This window comes from Phyllostomus discolor, chromosome 1, assembly GCF_004126475.2.
Source record: "Phyllostomus discolor isolate MPI-MPIP mPhyDis1 chromosome 1, mPhyDis1.pri.v3, whole genome shotgun sequence".
In the NCBI taxonomy this organism is placed as follows: Eukaryota; Metazoa; Chordata; class Mammalia; order Chiroptera; family Phyllostomidae; genus Phyllostomus; species Phyllostomus discolor.
The window spans coordinates 41518418-41537151 of record NC_040903.2 but is presented as its reverse complement, the minus strand read 5'-3'; the positions used below and the strand labels follow the sequence as shown (position 1 = coordinate 41537151).

Sequence of the window (18734 nt, the reverse complement as noted above, 5' to 3'; positions counted from 1 at the left end):
CCTCACTGTATTGGGGACTCTTGAATTACTTTTCATAATAGAGAGTGGTGTAAAGTTTTACTTGTAACCTTGGTTCTTGGAGGAGGAAAATTAGTTCTTCGTGGTGGTCTGCGATGAGTACTGCATGATACCAAAATGAGTGCACAGATGAAAGTGATAAAGAATTCATGGTGGCTGTTACATTGCCATTAATAAAAATAGGTTAAGCTTCAAAAGAATCAATTTGTCCTCTAGTGCCAAGAAGAAAGAGGGTATAAAAATGCTGAGCTTATTATATTTTTGAATTTTATTTTTTAAATTATCTTAAAACATTCAAGTAAATTCAGTCAATAAAAATTCTCATTGCATCTCTTAACTATTATCATATTTTATAAATTAGCGGGATCCCCCAGAAGAGGAAATACCATTTTGTACTCTAAAATCCTTTCCAGCTGCTATTGAACATACTATACAGTGGGCAAGAGATAAGGTAATACAGATCTTTTTTCCAAGGAATATTTTTTTGTAGTAGAAAAGATATTTTCAACTTTCAATTAGACTTCTGTTTGTAACTTCTCCCTCTTTTCCATAATAGTTTGAAAGTTCCTTTTCCCACAAGCCTTCATTATTTAACAAATTTTGGCAAACCTATCCTTCTGCAGAAGAAGTCTTACAGGTAAGAATAAGTACATTTTAATACAAACAATACTTTGTGTAATCTTATTTTCAAGTTGTTTGCAAATGGTTTATTTATCTCCTTAAAAGGGGATTAAAGGAGTTACTATTGTTTGTAGTAAGTACATCAGGAATCTTAAAATTAGCAGGTCACAAATGGCTATTTATTTTAGTTTGGTTGATTATATGGAGTTGCCAATATTTGACCACATTTAACCTCCAAGACATCAATTCATATGTTTCAACCTAAGAGAGATGTTATAATAATGCTAGAAGAACTGCAAATAGTAAAACAGTTTGTTAAGCTCTTTGAGTTCCAGTGAAACTTTCACAATTGGCCAGTAATATCTCAGACCTTTTACTCCTAGTGAGGGCACTTCAAAGATGTTTTCTTACTTTATTTTAATCCTATACTAACAATGCCAGCTTTTTAGTATAAAACATTCTTCGTACTTCTTGTAGGAGGTACGTATATAGTACCAATAGCTAGCAAGATATGAAGATAACTTGGGAAACACGTAACTTTAGCTAAAATTTCATGAGCTATTTGTTTCTGTTTACCCTCCAAAAAAGAGAAGAGAAAGGGGGAGAGGAAAAAGTCAGGGACAAGGAGCTTGCATTGGAAAAAAATCCTGAGACATAAGAGATGGCACTTCAAACATTGGCCAGTATTTCCTGGGGGGGAGAGAGTGTGTGTGTGTATTTGGTGTTCAACTGGAAATGCATTTGTTTTGTTTTCTCATTCTAGAAGCTACAAACTGGACACAGTTTAGAAGGCTGTTTTCAAGCTATTAAGTTACTTAGCAGAAGACCTAGGAATTGGTTCCAGTGTGTAGAGTTAGCAAGATTAAAGTTTGAAAAGTATTTTAACCATAAGGTAAGTGTGCATTACAAAACATTAAGGAAAGGTCTGAGCTTGGCTCATTTGATGACTACCCAGTGAATTTCATTGACCCTAAATGTCTGCTCTTTATTTGTGGAAAGTTTTTAGAAATCAGTAGTAGATTCAGTGAAAACCAGTGCTGGGCACACAACTAATTTCTCTTTGAGTGTTACTGATTAAAGAATATATTTATACTTCACCCAGTGGCTTGTTAGTTATACATTTAACTGATCCTTCTCTTTCTGTGTGCAAAATTGGATTTTTCAATAGAAGTTCTCACTGGAGTGTAAGGAATGCATTTCAACAATAGTGTTAAAGTAGTTTGTTTTTCAGGGGAAAACAAGAGACTGAGAAAATAGAGATATTCAGTCAGAAATTTGGTTGGAATTTTGCCTTCCCCACTGTATCTGATAATCATATTTTGTGTCTCTTCCCTCATCTGTAAAATGAAGATAACAAATTAGTACCTAATTCATAGGACAATGATGAGGCTCAAATGAATTAATACATGTAAAGCATTCAGAACAGTACCTGCCCCATAAATACTCACTAATTAACTGTTATTCTTATCTCCAACAACACAATTGCTAGAAGGTGTCCTGCACTTTCTCTTTAGTCTCTTCCTCTCTTTAGGCATTTACCTATTGGAAGATAAATTAAGTTCATCTTTTTTAAAAAGTTGTTTGATTATACTCATCCCTGCTTTTCACTTTTCTCTTGGCTCTGCTTCTTGGAAAAAGTGGTCTCTACTCACCTTGTCCAAGTTTTCATCCAGTAAATTGTCTTTCCCCATTGCTATTCAGTTTATCCTTACCATGATTATTAATGACCTCCTGTTTAAAAATATAAAGAACTCTTTGTAGTCCTTATCTTCTATAGATTTTTTTTAACTTTATCATGGAAAAATTGAACAGTAGAAATATAGAGAAAATAGTATAATGAACCCCCATATAGTCCTCATATATCTTTTCTTCAGGTTTAACAGTTATCAATTTATAATCTTGTTTTCATCTGTAACTCCATCCAGGATACCCTTCCTCAGATGTTTTTAAGGCAAATCTCAAATATATAATTTTAAAATAAAAAATAATATATATTTTACTGTTTAAATTTTTGTCTTAAGGATTAGCTCCTTAAAGTAGCAGAATATGTAAAATATGCCAGCATTTCTGTAAAAAGGGATGAAATAATCTATATTTGTGTTTGCTGTGGATGCTGTTAACCTAAAAACAAAGGGCCAAATTGAGAGGCAACAAGCAATTTATCAGAGATCCAAAATAACAGTTGTTTAGGAAAGAGTGATTTAGGTAGAAACTGGAATAGTGTCCCCATCAGGAGGTGAAGGCGAGGGGTGTTCATGAGAGGGAGAAGGGGGAAAATATCATGAACAGAAGGGAGGAATTTTTATGGGTCTTAATACTCCCAAGAAGAAATTTTTGTAGATGCAGATGCCAGCATAGTATTGCTAATTGTTAAAAATGTCTTTAACTTCCAGTCTGGTAGTCATAATGCTTTCCTGTTAGCTTTGCAAACAGTTGTTTGCAATACGGTGGCCCCGATCCAGTGGTTATTTTACCCAGCTGTACCATTCCAAAGGTTTGAGGAATAAGATCTGGAAGGTATTTCCTCTGGATGGCCACTCAGACTGTGTTTTGAAGTGGCTTTGTTTATATTATTTTTTATAATGACCAACTGTAAGTGTTGATTTTTTAATAACAATAGAGGTTAATTCCAGGTATAGGGGAAGGGGGAGCATGACAATCCAGAAAAGAGAGATGTAGTGCAAGAGTAGCTTGGAGAATTCACTGTATATCTTCTGTGTATTTTAATTTTTTTTACCTTCTGTTTTTTTCTTCAGGCTCTTCAGCTTCTTCACTGTTTCCCTCTAGATACCCGATTAAAAGATGGCAGTAAGTATAACCAAGTGAGTGTTGAGAAGAAAGTTTAATGTAATTTGTTACTGCCTGCCTCCATTTAAAATAATATTTGTATTTTGTTAGGTTTGTTTTGGCAGTCACCGAAGAGGCCTCCCTCTCCAATAAAATTTGATTTCAATGAACCTTTGTAAGTTTTGTGTCCAGTTTTATATACATTTTTATTGTAAATCTGGAACATTGTGTAGGCTTATCTTATTGGATGCAAAATTTCAGACTCTTTAGTGTAAAATTATTACATCCCTGTTAATCTAAGTTATTACATCCCATAGTCTTGCCAACCAAGCCAGTCATAACACTTTTTTTCCATCTGTTCTATTAATATATCTCTGCAATAAATAATCTTATTATTTTTATCTTTTCTAAAGTGAAACCAAAGTGTCACATCTATTTAATGAAGCTAGTATATAAGAAACTTAAGTTATATGGGGGTAAAAATGATTACTGTAAATATCTCCCTAAATAATCTCAAATTAATTTTCAGAGGAGTTTGTTTTTGAGTGAATACCTGTATACCTATTGGTATGAGATATATACTTTATTTACACACATGTATGTATATATTTTAATTAAACACTTACTTAGCTTGTAAGCCTTGTTTTATGCTTAGTTTTTTCATCTGTTGCTTATTTTAGGTTTCTAGTCACCTGATCCTGACTACTTCTCTTGTCAAACTTGTTTTTGGACAAACTCCTTTGCTTAGTTTGAACTTGATATACACTCTAAAACTAAATGTTTAATGTTTTCTTATGAATTTTCTTTTGCTAGCCTAATTTTTGCTTTTCTGGCCACCAAATCCCCAGAGTAATCATGATTGCTACCTAAATGTCAGTGACTGCTTATCAGGATAAACATCTGATGTTTTCTCTTTTATAGCTTTTGAATGCTTACATCTAGACCAGAATTTCACTGCCCGAATTTTAAAAAAATATAATTCTGTAACAAAAATTCTGTAGTTACTTTGCAACATTGTAATGTCTGTAGTTTCTGATGAATTAAGCATCTGATTTGAAATTATATTCACACTTTATTTTTTTAATTTCAAAAGGCACTTCAGTTTCCTTCTGAATGCTGCAAAATTATATGCTACTGTCTATTGCATTCCATTTACAGAAGAGGTAAGATATTCTTCAAGCCTTAGCAAATGATACAAAGCCAGGCTAGTAGAATTATGTGACTTACCAGTTAATTGCATCATCAGAATGTATTTATATATTATGAGAATTGTTCTTTAATGTTTTTTATTTTGTTTTAGTGTTGCCCATTCTAACATAGCAGAAGATTTGTTTGTTCTAACATAACAAATCTCAGCGCAGCATTACTAAGTAGAAGAAAGTAAATTTTTCTAAGTAGTGAAACAAACATTTGTAAAAGCAGTCTTTATTTTCAAAACATTTCAATCCTATTAACTTTTATTATAATTACTCTGAAAACCCAAAGGGAACTATTTCATAGGAATTTAAAAATATTTCTTAGAGATTCTCTAACATTTGTTTGGCTTATTTTGTGATATTTATATACTTTTCAGGAAATTTGAAAATGTTACCCCATATTGATATTTCTTAACCTTTATCATCATATTCATTGTCTTAGATATAAATCATTGACTAACTCTAAAGGACCTAATAGTATAGTTTTATTTGAGAGGCAGATTTGCATTAGTCTTTTTTTTTCCACAAATGCATATTATAGCTAAATGAATTGCTATATTTTATCTAGGCTGAATGGGAAAATATGAACCAGATTCATCATTAATACTGGCTATTTTGGATCCAGATTCAAATGGATCTAGCAGTTTTGGATCCAGATAAAAATGCCTGTTGTAGATTAATCCTTTTTAGAGTTAATGTGCAGTAAAATGTACTGTAAATGTCTGATAAAAATTGTGGCATACAGATTGGTATTCTTTTTGTAAAAAGACTAGTAATTTTTTAAAAGATTTTATTTGTTTATTCCTAGAGAGGAGAAGGGAGGGAGAAAGAGGGGGAGAGAAACATCAATGTGTGATTGCCTCACACCCACCCTATCAGGGTCCTGGCCCACAACCCAGGCATGTGGCCTGACTGGGAATCAAACCAGTAACCTTTCAGTTCACAGGCTGGTGCTCAACCCACTGAGCCACACCAGCCAGGGCTAAAAGGACTAGTAATTTTGTGATGTGTCATAGGTGTTCTCAAAGCCAGTTTGTTTCAGTTTTTTCTAAACAGCTTTTTAATAGTAAGTATGGACCTGATAACTTTACATTTATCCAAGTTTATCTTGAACCATTTAAATATTCTCCTGTTTCCAAAGGTATTTACTTATTATTTATTTTATTTATTGAGAATAAGTTTATATAGGGAGTTTTGTAAAACAATGAATAGATCCTGATTTCAAAGTACTCAGTCTGATACTCACAAGTAGTCATAAAACTACCTTTATAAAAATTTGTGAAAAGAACTCAGATTTCAAGTTTCTTGACAAATAACTACTTTTTCACACATACCACTTTCTCCCCCAGCCTTTAGAGTTGATATTTCTGTAGAAGATAAATGTCAAAAATGAATGTATGATAGTCAAATACATCCATTTATGGATGTAAATAGTCAAATGATAAATTATTCAAATATTTTAGTATGAAAAAGAACTTTTATAGAATGATTTTAGCTTTAGAATTCAGAATTTAAAGAATAAGTTTGTTGATAAAATTACTTTTTTAAAAAACAGGACATATCAGCAGATGCCCTCTTGAATATGCTTTCCGAAGTAAAGATTCAAGAATTTAAACCTTCCAGTAAGGTATGTTTAGAAATTCTTTTATTCAGCAAATAGTTACTGAATTTCTCTGCATGTCAAATCCATTCTAAACTTGGAGAAGTCTTCAGCGAATAAACAAAACAAAATCCTTGCTCTTGTGGAAGTTATATTCTAATTAGCCAGGACAGTCTATTAAAAAAAGATGCCATTAATTACAAAATATTACAAAGTGGGCATAAGTGCTAAGAAGAAAAAATAAAACGGGAAAAAAAGAAAGCACAATGAGGCAGGTGACATTTCATATGGGATGGAAGGGGAAAGGCTCTCTGATAAGGTAAATTTGAGCTGAAGCCTGAAGGAAGTGGGGAGTGAGCCATCCTGTTATCTGGTGAAAGAGCGGTGCAGGCAGCAGGAACAAGGCCAGAGGATGGCCTCAAAGGATTTTGAAAGCCAGGGTTTTTCCAGAGGAAAAATATGCGAGTTAAGAATGGTAGACGGTGATATTGGAAAGGCAGATGGAGTTAGTTAGTCCAAAAGTTATGGGTTATTGTTAAGCTGTAGGGGTAGTTGGAGTTATGAAAAGTACTTTGTGTTTTATTGAGGTAAGTGGCCAGTGGAGGATTTTAAGCAGAGGACACAATCTGACTTAATAGTTAAAACGATGACTATGGTTGTTCTTATAAGAATGATTATATAAAGACAAAAGAGAGGAAGTAAGAAGGATATTAGGAGATTATAGGCAAAAATGATGAAGTAATAGGTAACAGGGAGCTGTGATAAGGAGTTGGATTCTATGTGTATTTTGCAGTAGCCCTGACAGGATTTGTAAGGGATTGGAACTGGAGTGTGAAAGAAAAAAAAGATTGTTACTTTCTTACTTGAAAAAAAGAAGCAAGCTTAATAGCTCTGAGTAAGGAGGAGAAGATGAAGTTTGAGCAGAAAAAGTAAGGTATGAAATAATTGCCCAAAAGAGTGGGAAAGTCACTTGATTAGAAGATGTGGTAGAATTGTGAGACAGCACTGAGCATCTACTTAAAATGGTAACCCACTTAGTGTATTCCACTAAATGTAGCTGGAGAAAAGGTGATTACTGCTTGGATGCTACTGTAGAACACATGGAAAATTGGATGTAATAGGGTTGGGATTTGCCAGGCAAATATGTTGGAAAGAGAAAGATACAGGGAATAATAATAAAAATGGAACCATGACATTTAGGCAAGGTGAATAGGAAAGTTTGAAAATACTAAGTTTTTTTTCTACATTTTCATTATGTACATCTTGAAATGCACTCTAAAAATCATCCACGAAACAACCTTCTGATTCTCTTACCCTTTAGTTATACTGGAAAATGCAGAGTATTGCCTGCCTCTCTGAAATATTGGAGAAAGAAGTGGTGTGCGCAGTCTTCCACCCTGCATTTGTATTTTAGGGAAGAGGAAAACTTGTAGGCAGCAGATTTTTTACAAGTAGATGGGTTTGCTAAATGAAACATTCATGACTTGTAGTTTATTAAGAATAAAAGTACAGAAAGGGTAAACAGCATTTCTGTGCAAAGAAGGTTCCTAGCCCGGGCTTCGAATGGGCAGAACTGAGAGAACCAAGGAAACATGCATCTACAACTGTACTAGCCTTCATTGCTTTCTCTTCAGTATGTTTTCTGGTCTGAATTACTTTTTTCTTTTCTATCAGAGTTTTAGGGTAATACATTATCCTGATCAGTGTGACTAGTTCTAATGTGAATTGTATAAGATTTTTTCAGAACTCAAAGCAGTTCACACCAAACCTTCAGGGTCTGGCACTTCTAGTTAACCAATGCCACAACCAAACACATCAACTACACATTCTGACAAATGTGTTTCTGATTCCTTGACTTTTGAATATTTCTTAAAAATGTATAAAAATATGAGATGTGTTTTTTAAGTAAGAGAGTATTTTAATTAGTGATGATGTAGCTAGTTTCTTAATTTGAGAATATTACTATATTTTGCTGTGTGTAATGTTGTACTTTTTTGCCCAAATTTTTGTGGGAAAAATAAGGGTGTGCATTATACATGGGGAATACTAATTCCTTAACTATATAAATGTTTTCCATTCTTATATTGATGCTTAGGCATTAAAAGTATAACTAGAAAACAATAATGATAACTATGCAAAATAATACCCTGGAATACAGTAATCAGTTTTGTTTTTAAATACAAATAAAAAAATTAAATTAAAAATTAAAATGGAAGATGTTTTTCCCTGAAAGTTTGGTCCAAAAACGTGGGCTTGCAGTATACATGGCAGTGCCTAATACATGCCCTCATGCAATGTCCAGTAAGTGATTCCTTAAGGAAAAATTACTTGTATGTGTTGCCATGCATCTCTGTGGAGGAAGACATATTCTTTAGAAAAGAATAGTTTGTCAACAATCAACAAATATTTAAGGAATACCTATATTATATATTTTATGGATTTCCTCAGTTTCTTTGAATACAGAAAACAGCTCTGTATTCGTTAAAGCCAGGCAATTCAGTTTGAAGTAGATTTGTGAGAATCACAAATTGTTGATTAATAATAACTTAATGTTAGTGTGGAATTTTAAAAGAGAACCATATAAATTCAGATCTTACAAACTATTCAGTAAATATTTTTAATACCCACTGTGAATAAGTTTGTTTTAGATATATAAGGGTGAGCAAAAGTAGGTTCAAAGTTATTCATATGGGAAATAATACAATAATTAATTAAAAATAATGCAAAAATAAAAACTTCTGCATCTTCACAACTGTAAACCTCCTTTGCCCACCCTATAGTAATAAGGCTTAGTTAACAAGGTGAAGATCCTGAGAAAGATTCTCATAGAGTTTAGGTGTCAGTATTAGGAGACAGGTAATAAAGAATACATACTATAATAAAACGTACTAGTGTAAAATACATTGTACCATAATGATTAATAATCTGATTAAATTAAATGGAGTATTTCCTCTTAATGACTTATTTGATAAAACATGTATGATAACCAATTAGATACCGGATGTGTATCTAATAACATTAGATAACATTAATAAATATATATGTACTATACTTAAAGGTTATTCAGACAGATGAAACAGCACAGAAACCAGACCATGTTCCTGTCAGCAGTGAAGATGAGAGGAATGCTGTTTTCCAACTAGAAAAGGCTATTTCATCTAACAAAGTTACCACAAGTAAGGGGCGTTTCTTTATTAAAATGGTGTAAACTTATAGGGATTTTTATACTCACCAAGTTCTATACTCTAAAGCTCATGGGATTAAACAATAGCAACAATAATACTGATACTAGACTGTTCATCTTTAACTGTGACTGAGTTGATAATTTTCTCCACCATTGCCCTACCCTCAAAAGCTAAAATGTGAATTGGTTATTGTTCTTTTTTCCTTTTCTAAACTTTTTTATTGAGTCCTTTTTTGGGGTGTGGGGTGGAGAAACATCAATTAGTTGTTCCACCCATTTTTATACATTCACTGGTTGCTTCTTGTATGTGCCCTGATCAGATATTGAGCCTGTAGCCTTGGTGGATCCAACCAACTGAGCTACCTGGCTGGGCCCTATTCTGGTTGTTTCAGTCCTTGAGGTTCTATTGTAACTTCTTTTTAGCTTATGGCTACTATAACGAACAAAAAAGGGAGTCTTTATGGAGACTAACCTTTAGACAGATCCAGTTAAGTCACTTTACGGTAAAGAAGCATAAACAGATATTTTTTTCTTGGCTTCTTAGTCTTCAGAGTTAATTACACATGGAGAATACAAACTGATCTACATTCATCCTTGATCTTAAATATAGGGAAACCAAACTTTTAATTCTTTAAAAACAGAGCTACTAGCTCATGTTTTTAGACCTGCTCACCATCTTTCTATTATATAAATATCAGCAGTTCCCAAACTTTTGGATTTTATGTACAAACAAGTAAAATTTATAGAAAACAACCTGGATTCTCCAGCTATTTATTTTGCAAATAAAAGGTAATTATCTTAGTTTATTAATTATAGTTCTGGGAAACACTATCATTTCTTCTCATTTCATCACAGATCACACTACAGCTATCTGCTGAATGAGTTTTGGAAGCACTGATCTAGAAATCTTTCAAAAAGTTACATATTTTTATTTGACCAACTTATCTATTAGTTTTCAGAGGCCAAATGTTTCAGGGTAGTATTTTTGAAATCAACTTGCAAGCAATCGCCACTGTTGCCTTTTTATTGTAAACCACTCATCAGCAGGTGTGATACATGGCTATCTTATTATTTTTTTTTAGAAAGATTCTTATAATATGGAAGTTTCTCTAATTTACTAGTATTAAAGCCATTATTTTAATGCCCTTCAATAAGTGCATTTCCCTGGATTTTTCTGGTATATTTCTGTCATTTAAAAGCATAAACAGAAAGGAATCTATAAGAGAAGTAAAACCACAAAGCATTTCAGGTAGTAAAACCTTTACCACTCACTAGGAAACTTTGTTTTCCTCGTCGTTACTATCAGGTGACCTTCAGATGGCAGTCCTTTCGTTTGAAAAAGATGATGATCATAATGGACACGTAGATTTCATCACAGCTGCATCAAATCTTCGTGCCAAAATGTATAGCATTAAACCAGCTGACCGTTTCAAAACAAAGCGCATAGCTGGTAAAATTATACCTGCTATAGCAACATCCACTGCTGCAGTTTCTGGCTTGGTGAGTTTATTATTCTTCCAATGCAAATGCTTCTTTTTCATCTTCTCCTTTTTGTTTTTCCTGTTACACTACCTTCAACTAACACTCAGAGATCTTAGAGAAGGAGGGATACATATTGATCTTATAATTTAAAATTTTAAGGTATTTCTAAAAATAATCTACATTTTGAGGTTTTACATGCATACAAATATTTTAATGTAAAAAATAAGCTTTGTCAAGATAGAGTCTAATTTTTCTTATAGGCAGTATTCCTCTTCAACATCTTTGTGTCTTCCATACAAAACAGGTGCTCTCTTTCTTGAATAAAATGAACTGTCCAAATCTTTGCTGTTGGATTTTAGTTCTTTGCCTTAAAAATATGTAATTCCTATTTGTGATTTGGGTTTCTTACAATTTAATCTATTCTTAATGATTCAGAGTTTTTATGGTGGCCTTAGTTATTATACTGTACTATGGTGTTATTCTTAGAAGCTATGTAATTTTTCTGCCCCTATATTAAAAATGTTTTTAGACTATTGTATTCTTTAGTTCTGCTATCTTTCAAAGTAGGTAGTATTACCTGGTCAATTTAATATATTTTGTAATAACTTTGTTCACTACATGTAGGACAGGTGGAAAGTCTGAAAATGTAAAACATGCTAAAGTAAGTGACTTATAAGAAATTTGTGTTACTCTAGTTTAATAGTTGATTTTACTCTCTACAGAGAAATGCTTCAGAAGAATTTAGGAAACTTAAATACAGTTAATTAAAGTCATGAATAATTTTAGGCTTTTTATATAATCAAATGACTTTTTTATTTAGGTTGCATTGGAGATGATCAAAGTAGCTGGTGGCTATCCTTTTGAAGCTTACAAAAATTGTTTCCTTAACTTAGCCATTCCAGTTATAGTGTTTACAGAAACATCTGAAGTAAAAAAAACTGAAATCAGGTATGCATGAAGGTTTGTTTCTCTTGCATAATGAGAATGAAATAAAATTTTTACATTTCAAAAGGGAAAAATACTGGCTTCACATTTCTTTTCCTTCTGTATGCATATTTCCATCGGTTTAAGACCAAGTAAAAACTCGATGTTTATGAAGTTTCTGTGATTGAAATGGCCGTAGAACTTTCACAACATGTAGTCTGCTACCCTGTTTAGCATCGTACTTTCTTATGGTTTCCTCTACCTAACTCAGATGAATTAGAAAACACTCTAGTGTTTGACTAATGGATCATAAAATGTAGAATCTAGTTCCAAAAGCTATGTGGCAAAGCAGAGCATTGCACTGGACTTCCACATTTCACTTTTCAGATTGGCAACAACCCAAAATTTGAAAGTACCTGTCTTGGCAAGAATGTGAGAAAGAACTCTCATGTATTACTGATGAGAATATAAAATAGTGTAACCCATAATAAGGGGAATATAGCACTAATTTCAAATATGCAGACATTTACGTTCATTTTAAATATTACATGTACATACTCATTCCGGCATTGCTTATCATAGGCAAAGATGGAGAAACTCAGGTGTCCGGTAGTAGGGCACTGGAACATCCCCACTGTGAAACTAATGCAGGTGTTTAAAAAGAGAGAAGGGGAGAAAACTCTCTCACTAAGGCATACTGATTTATAATGAGACACTAGAAGGATCAACAAGGAACTAATGAAAATGGTTACCTGTGTGGTGTGTTGGAGAAAGAGCTTAAGGAGTATTTTTAGAACTTGTATTTTTCTTTATTCCCCTACATTAATATCTAGCTAAATTACAAATAATGGACTTCTGGGTTATTTTTTTTATTTGTTACTAAAGGGAAGAAAATTAAAATGGTTTTGTTTTGAATATTTTTTACAACAGAAATGGAGTATCATTTACAATTTGGGACAGATGGACTATACATGGAAAAGAAGATTTCACCCTCTTGGATTTCATAAATGCAGTAAAAGTGAGACACATTCACATAGTTGCTTTGAGTCTGTTACTTTTTATTACATCAGTTTCTTTGAGTGTTACTTTTTGTACATAATTTCATGGGAGATTTTTATAAATACTATTTAACCCAAATTTGTTTATTGTTTTTCTACTGATAGTAAAACATTGTCACCTAACACTTTATATTTAGATAGAGCTTTGATTGTTTCTGTTTTTGAATATTCATTTTCAGGAGAAGTATGGAATTGAGCCAACCATGGTAGTACAGGGTGTCAAAATGCTTTATGTTCCTGTAATGCCTGGTCATGCAAAAAGATTGAAGTTAACGTAAGTATCACACACTGTGTGCAAAAGACTCACAGGAATCGAAGGAGGCACACTGGAAAATTAAATACAGAGGCTATAGCTAAAAGTATGTGATTTACTCCTAACAGCAGTCAAAATGACTGAATCTGAGTGTCTTAATTAGTGAAATTTAAAATTTGCTGCAAATAATTAACAAAAATGATTTATAGAGTTGGCCGATATTTGTAATCTCCAGCATGACATGTTTTGCGAAAATTTTACATTTTATTACATTGCTTATTTAGCAGATGACTTACTGAGTACCTGTAAAGCACCTGTACAAGCTGGCTTCAGAAAGACCTGGGTTCACATCCTTCCTCAGCTACTTGTTTTGTCATGTGAAGTGGTAGCTTATTGAACTTTTTTGAAACTTAGTATCCTGTCCACAAATAGGGATGACTGTGCATGCCCATAGCTATTGAACACGAATAGTAATGGCTAGTAATGTAATGGCAAGTAAAGAAATATTCCATACCCTGGCTGGTGTAGCTCAGTTGGATTGAGCTCGGGCTGTGAACAAAAGCATCACAGGTTCGATTCCCAGTCAGGGCACATGCCTGGGTTGCGAGCCAGGTCCCCAGTGGGGGCCACGTGAGAGGCAACCACACATTAATGTTTCTCTCTCTCTTTCTTTCTCCCTCCCTTACCATCTCTAAAAATAAATAAATGAAATATTACAAAAAAGAAATATTCCATAAATGTTACTCCTATTAATATTTTGTCATACATCTTCATCAAATAGCCCTTGCTCTCAAGGACTTTACAGTCTGCTAAGGCAAAGTAACATGTTAATAATTAAAATGAAATTGAATAATTATTATAGTAAAGGTTTTACAGAATACTATGAGTACTAAGTCAAACCTTGAGCTTTTATTTGAACTACCATTGAAAATGGATTATATCAGACAAAAGCACTTAGTTTGAGCAAAGGCATGCAGTGATAATAAAGAGAGTAAATGATCTATTTGAGAAATCAAGTATTTTGGAATGACTTAAGGATGTGATGGTAGAATAAGTGGTGGAAAGAATGAAAATTATATATGGGACAAAATATATTTATAAAATGGAAAGAGCTACTATTGAGGAGTACAGATTTTATAGTTCAGAGTCTGGCATGAGATAAGTATATGATATATGACAGATAACATTTTTACATTTTAAGAGAATTCTGGCAGCAGAGTATATTGGAGGTAGGGGAGAAATTGGAGATAGCTGTCTGGAAGCTAATCCAATAATAGGGTATATAGATGATTACTTGATTTAGAGCAGTGGAACTAACAATAGCATAAACCAAGTGTGTTTCCTTCTTTTACAGTTTTTATTTTTTTCATCAGTTTTTTTTAATTACAGTTACACTCAGTATTCTGTATTAGTTTGAGATGTGCAGCATAGTGGTTAGACAGTCCTGTACTTTAAAAAGTGGTCCCCCCGATATTTCAAGTACCCTCCAGACATAGCTATTACAATATTATTGACCATATTTCCTACACTGTAATTTATATCCCTGTGACTATTCTGTAACTGCCAATTTGTCTAAGCGATTTTTTAGTACATAAGATAAACAGAATATAAGGGAAAAGGTGAAACTTAAGAATGTCTTTTACTGTGATGTTGCTAGTTTGCAATTGAAGATTTAAATCTTGCTTGCTTTTTTTCTCTTTTCAGAGATATGGTTGAGAATAATTTATATGACCCCTCCAATCTTTATAGGAAGTATAGGAGAATTTGTTTTTTGAATTCATTGCTTTCAAAAAGCATTTTGGGTTTCTTGGGAGGCAGGTTTGTTTGTGTTAGAGGATTTGTTTCACTTTTTGTTTTTGTCTTTGAATAAATGGTTTGTATTCTTCATCACTACCAGCAGTGGTCCAAATTGATTTACTCTTAGGTGTCTTGAGTTTAGAGCTTTTAGTTAAAAAGAATGTATGAAAGCAGGTGGATTATTAGGTTTAAAAATGAAATTAAATTCTAGGTACAAGTCCAGATTATTAGCAAATCACTCATTTTAGGAATTTACCAAATATTTGTCTTTGGTTATTTTTCATAGAATGCATAAACTTGTGAAACCTTCTACTGAAAAGAAATATGTGGATCTCACTGTGTCATTTGCCCCAGACATTGATGGTGATGAAGATTTGCCTGGACCTCCAGTAAGATACTACTTTAGTCATGACACTGATTAACAGAAGTTGTCTTAAAGTTATTCCAGGACTTCTTGATTTTGGAAAGAGTGCACTTAATTCAGAAGCTAAGAAATCAACTCACAATATTATGGATTTCTCTTTGAGGAAGCCTTAATTTAAGGGAAATATCAGTAGAAAACTACACTGAAGAATTGCAGAACATTTTGGAGCATAGTGTACACTTGTCTAGTGCTTCATACATGGATATTGATCACAAGCAACTTTGAATTGGAATGTCATCTTACAATGCTTACAGGAAATTTATGGATTAACGTCTCTGAATGAATAGAAGGAAAAAATGTGTATCCATGACCAGAATAGATGAAAGATCGAGGAATTGAAAACAGCTATCCAAAAAGTTTAATCCTATTTTATGAATTTATTTGATTAGTATTTGAGGCCCAAAATAGTGTCAGGCACCCCGCACATCTGATGATTAGGCTTTGAATTTTAACATCAGTGAGAATCGGAGGGATGATAGTGATGGATGAAAAGGAGACATTTTAAGTTGTACAGTTGTAGTTCATTGTCCTGTTACCTCAGCTAGTTTAACCAGAGTTTGTTATATCACTATCTCCCAAAGATCAGGACTTCTGTTGATAGCATCAGTGCTGTAAGCCCTGAGCAGTAGGTCACATGACACATGTTACCTGGGACTAAATGTTAATAGTATTATATGGACTCTGACAGCCCTCTCAGAGAATCTGTGAATGTGAACAGATAAATGTGGCTAACCAGTTGATTCTTCCATATGCCTTCTAATGTGGCCCTTTTATTTATTTGGAACTCTAAACCTGATTGTCGTAGTTTGTAAAATTAAAAGGTTTTGTGAAAGGAGTGTTTTTTAAAAGTAGGTGAAAACTAGAAATTAAAAAGTTATCACTAGTTGAGTCTTGGATTTTTTTTTCCTTCCAGCAAACTAATGGACAGAAAAAATAATTTAATATTTTATTTTAAAGAGAAACATATTATTTTATTCTGCATTCCCAGAAAGGGAGTTGATGAAAATAAAAATTTATTTTTTTAGGTCTTTATTGATAGAAACTTTCTGTTTTCTGATGTGACCTGTTGCCGATGTTCATAAAAGTGCTTTCATTAAAATGACAGAGTATACTGAACATTGTAAACTTAGTGAAAATAACAAGTGTTTCTTTTTTTTTTTTATTGTTCTATTACAGTTGTCCCGATTTTCCGCCATTGCTCTCCCTCGCCTCACCCACCCTCCCTCCCCACCATCAATCCCTCTTCTAAGACTATCTTATATTCTAAAGCCAATTTAACCACCAGAAGTTGTTTTCCTCTGACTGCTTCTCTTCTGCTCTCCTGTTAGGCCATTAATAGCTATTTCGATAAAAACTAAATTCCCATCAATATTACTGCAATTTGGTATCTCTTTATACCCTTTGCTTAACTTTCCTTTTATTGTATTTACAAGTACTTTAAATTACTTTGTCCAGCAGCTGTAATTTTTTCCTTTGCAAAAGTATCCAGGTGAGAAAACAAATTTCTTTAGGAATGGAGGATGAATTTGTATGATTAACAGATAATCTGTGCATTGGGAGGTGAAGAGAAGTGGACAAGATGAATTTAAAGGAAATGACTATAAGAAGCCTTTTTCCCACATCCATCTTGTTTTGTGCTCCATGACAATACCTGATATTGTCTAGGTAGCCATTCAATAATAGTCAACTGTGACCTAATAGCTTACCATTTGGTGTAAATTTCGATATCTCTTCAAAAGTAAATTCAGAACCATGCTATCAATTTTATTTGTAGAGATACAAACCAAATCAAAAGGGATTAAGTTCATTTTGTGATTACACCTGAAACCATTTTGTCAGGGCTTTTTTCCCCTGTAGGTAATGGTTATTGCCATTAACATCTTCTGTTTAGTTCTACTAAGCCGGAAAGCCAAGTTGATGTTAATGATAATTTTTTTGTTCTGTCTTGTTTATTTCTGTACCATAAGATTACTGTTGGTGATTGCAGTTCTAGGTGCAAAAATTAATTTGATTTTGTACGGTACCACTGAGTAATTTTTTACTTATTAAAAATAAATTAAGAAATTTGACAATATCTCTGTAAATCCTGTTCCATAGTTGACTCCAGAGATTCCAGTTTTACCTTTTATTTTGTGGGTAATGTTGCTTTGGCATTTCCTAATTTTTAAGTTATGTAGTCGTGGAGATACACAGTCACTGGGTGTGGTGGGACAACAAAGTGCTTTTTGCTCCTAGAAATTCCATTAAGACATCTGTGGGGGAATGGTGGTGACCATGTGAAAACCTAGACCTGCTATATCCTGTACTGTTCATTGAAGATTTTCAAGTCCATTTTGGACTTCAAAACAGTTATGTTAACTTACCAGTAAGTTCCTCTAAATTGTCCCAAACGTAATCCACTATTTTAAAATTAGTAAAATGAAGACAAAGAAAATAGTTTTCTTGATCTAAAAATTCACCCATAATGAATACTGTCAAAAATTCATTTAAATACAATCACTAGGTGTGAGTTTAGTTATTTTACTTTTAACAAATTCAGTAGGAAATTGAGGTCTTGGAGATCACAATAAGTAATGAGGTAATTTTCATTTCTTTTTCTCTCACCTTGTCCTAGCTTTTTTTTTTAATTCAAAAAATTAATATTGAAGAGTACATAAAATGTAAATATGCAGTTTTATGGAATCATTTTAAGGTCAGCTCTCAAATCAATAGAACAGTGACAGCAGCTTGGAACTCCTGCCCCTGGTAGTCTCTTTCCAATCCCAGTCAGCTTCCCCACACATACCTTCTGGCAGTAATACTCCCCTACCTTCCGTGATAACTATGTCTTTGTGTGTTTGTTTTCTTTTCATTGAAACCATGTTCCATTTGATAGGGGGTTTTTTTAATATATAATCTTTATTATATATTTTTTCCATTCCATTTAGTTCCCTTATACCTTCCTCCACCGAGCAATCACCTCAAGTTTTAGTGTTACCACCTATGTATGTACTTAAAGAATACTATTTACTTTTTGATGGTTTTGAACTTTATGTAAATAGAATCATACTGTATTATTCTGTGGCTGCTTCTTTCATTGAACAAAAGATTCATCCATGTTGTCTGTAGTTATACTTCATTCATAATTTACCTTTGCATTAACATACCACAATTCATTTGCTCATTCTGTTGAGTGAAGGCAATTCTGATTATTTTAGTTTGGGGCAATTACAGTTACCCAGTGAACATTATTAATACAATATGTATCTGTTAGTGCGAATAAGGTATAACCTAGGAATGGAATTATTTGGATAGAGGGTATTCATATCTTAAATCTTACTAGATAACAACAGTTCTTCCTGAGCAATAGAGATGTCCTGTTTCTCTACATCTTGGTCAACACTGGTATTA

General features: G+C 33.1%; 1 protein-coding gene across 1 annotated transcript in view; it reads left to right on the top strand.

Moving 5' to 3' along the window:
* The window catches only part of UBA6 (ubiquitin like modifier activating enzyme 6), a 78402-nt gene extending 59962 nt beyond the window's left edge, over positions 1–18440 (top strand). The window contains exons 21-33 of the mRNA XM_028506011.2: positions 380–469; positions 575–655; positions 1403–1531; positions 3396–3447; positions 3538–3601; positions 4520–4589; positions 6178–6249; positions 9281–9398; positions 10713–10906; positions 11709–11836; positions 12743–12830; positions 13050–13144; positions 15207–18440. Of these exons, the coding sequence (XP_028361812.1) occupies positions 380–469; positions 575–655; positions 1403–1531; positions 3396–3447; positions 3538–3601; positions 4520–4589; positions 6178–6249; positions 9281–9398; positions 10713–10906; positions 11709–11836; positions 12743–12830; positions 13050–13144; positions 15207–15342 (1317 nt within the window). The 3' untranslated portion in view covers positions 15343–18440. The remainder of the gene's footprint in view (positions 1–379; positions 470–574; positions 656–1402; positions 1532–3395; positions 3448–3537; positions 3602–4519; positions 4590–6177; positions 6250–9280; positions 9399–10712; positions 10907–11708; positions 11837–12742; positions 12831–13049; positions 13145–15206) is intronic.
* The last annotated feature ends 294 nt before the right edge of the window (positions 18441–18734 follow it).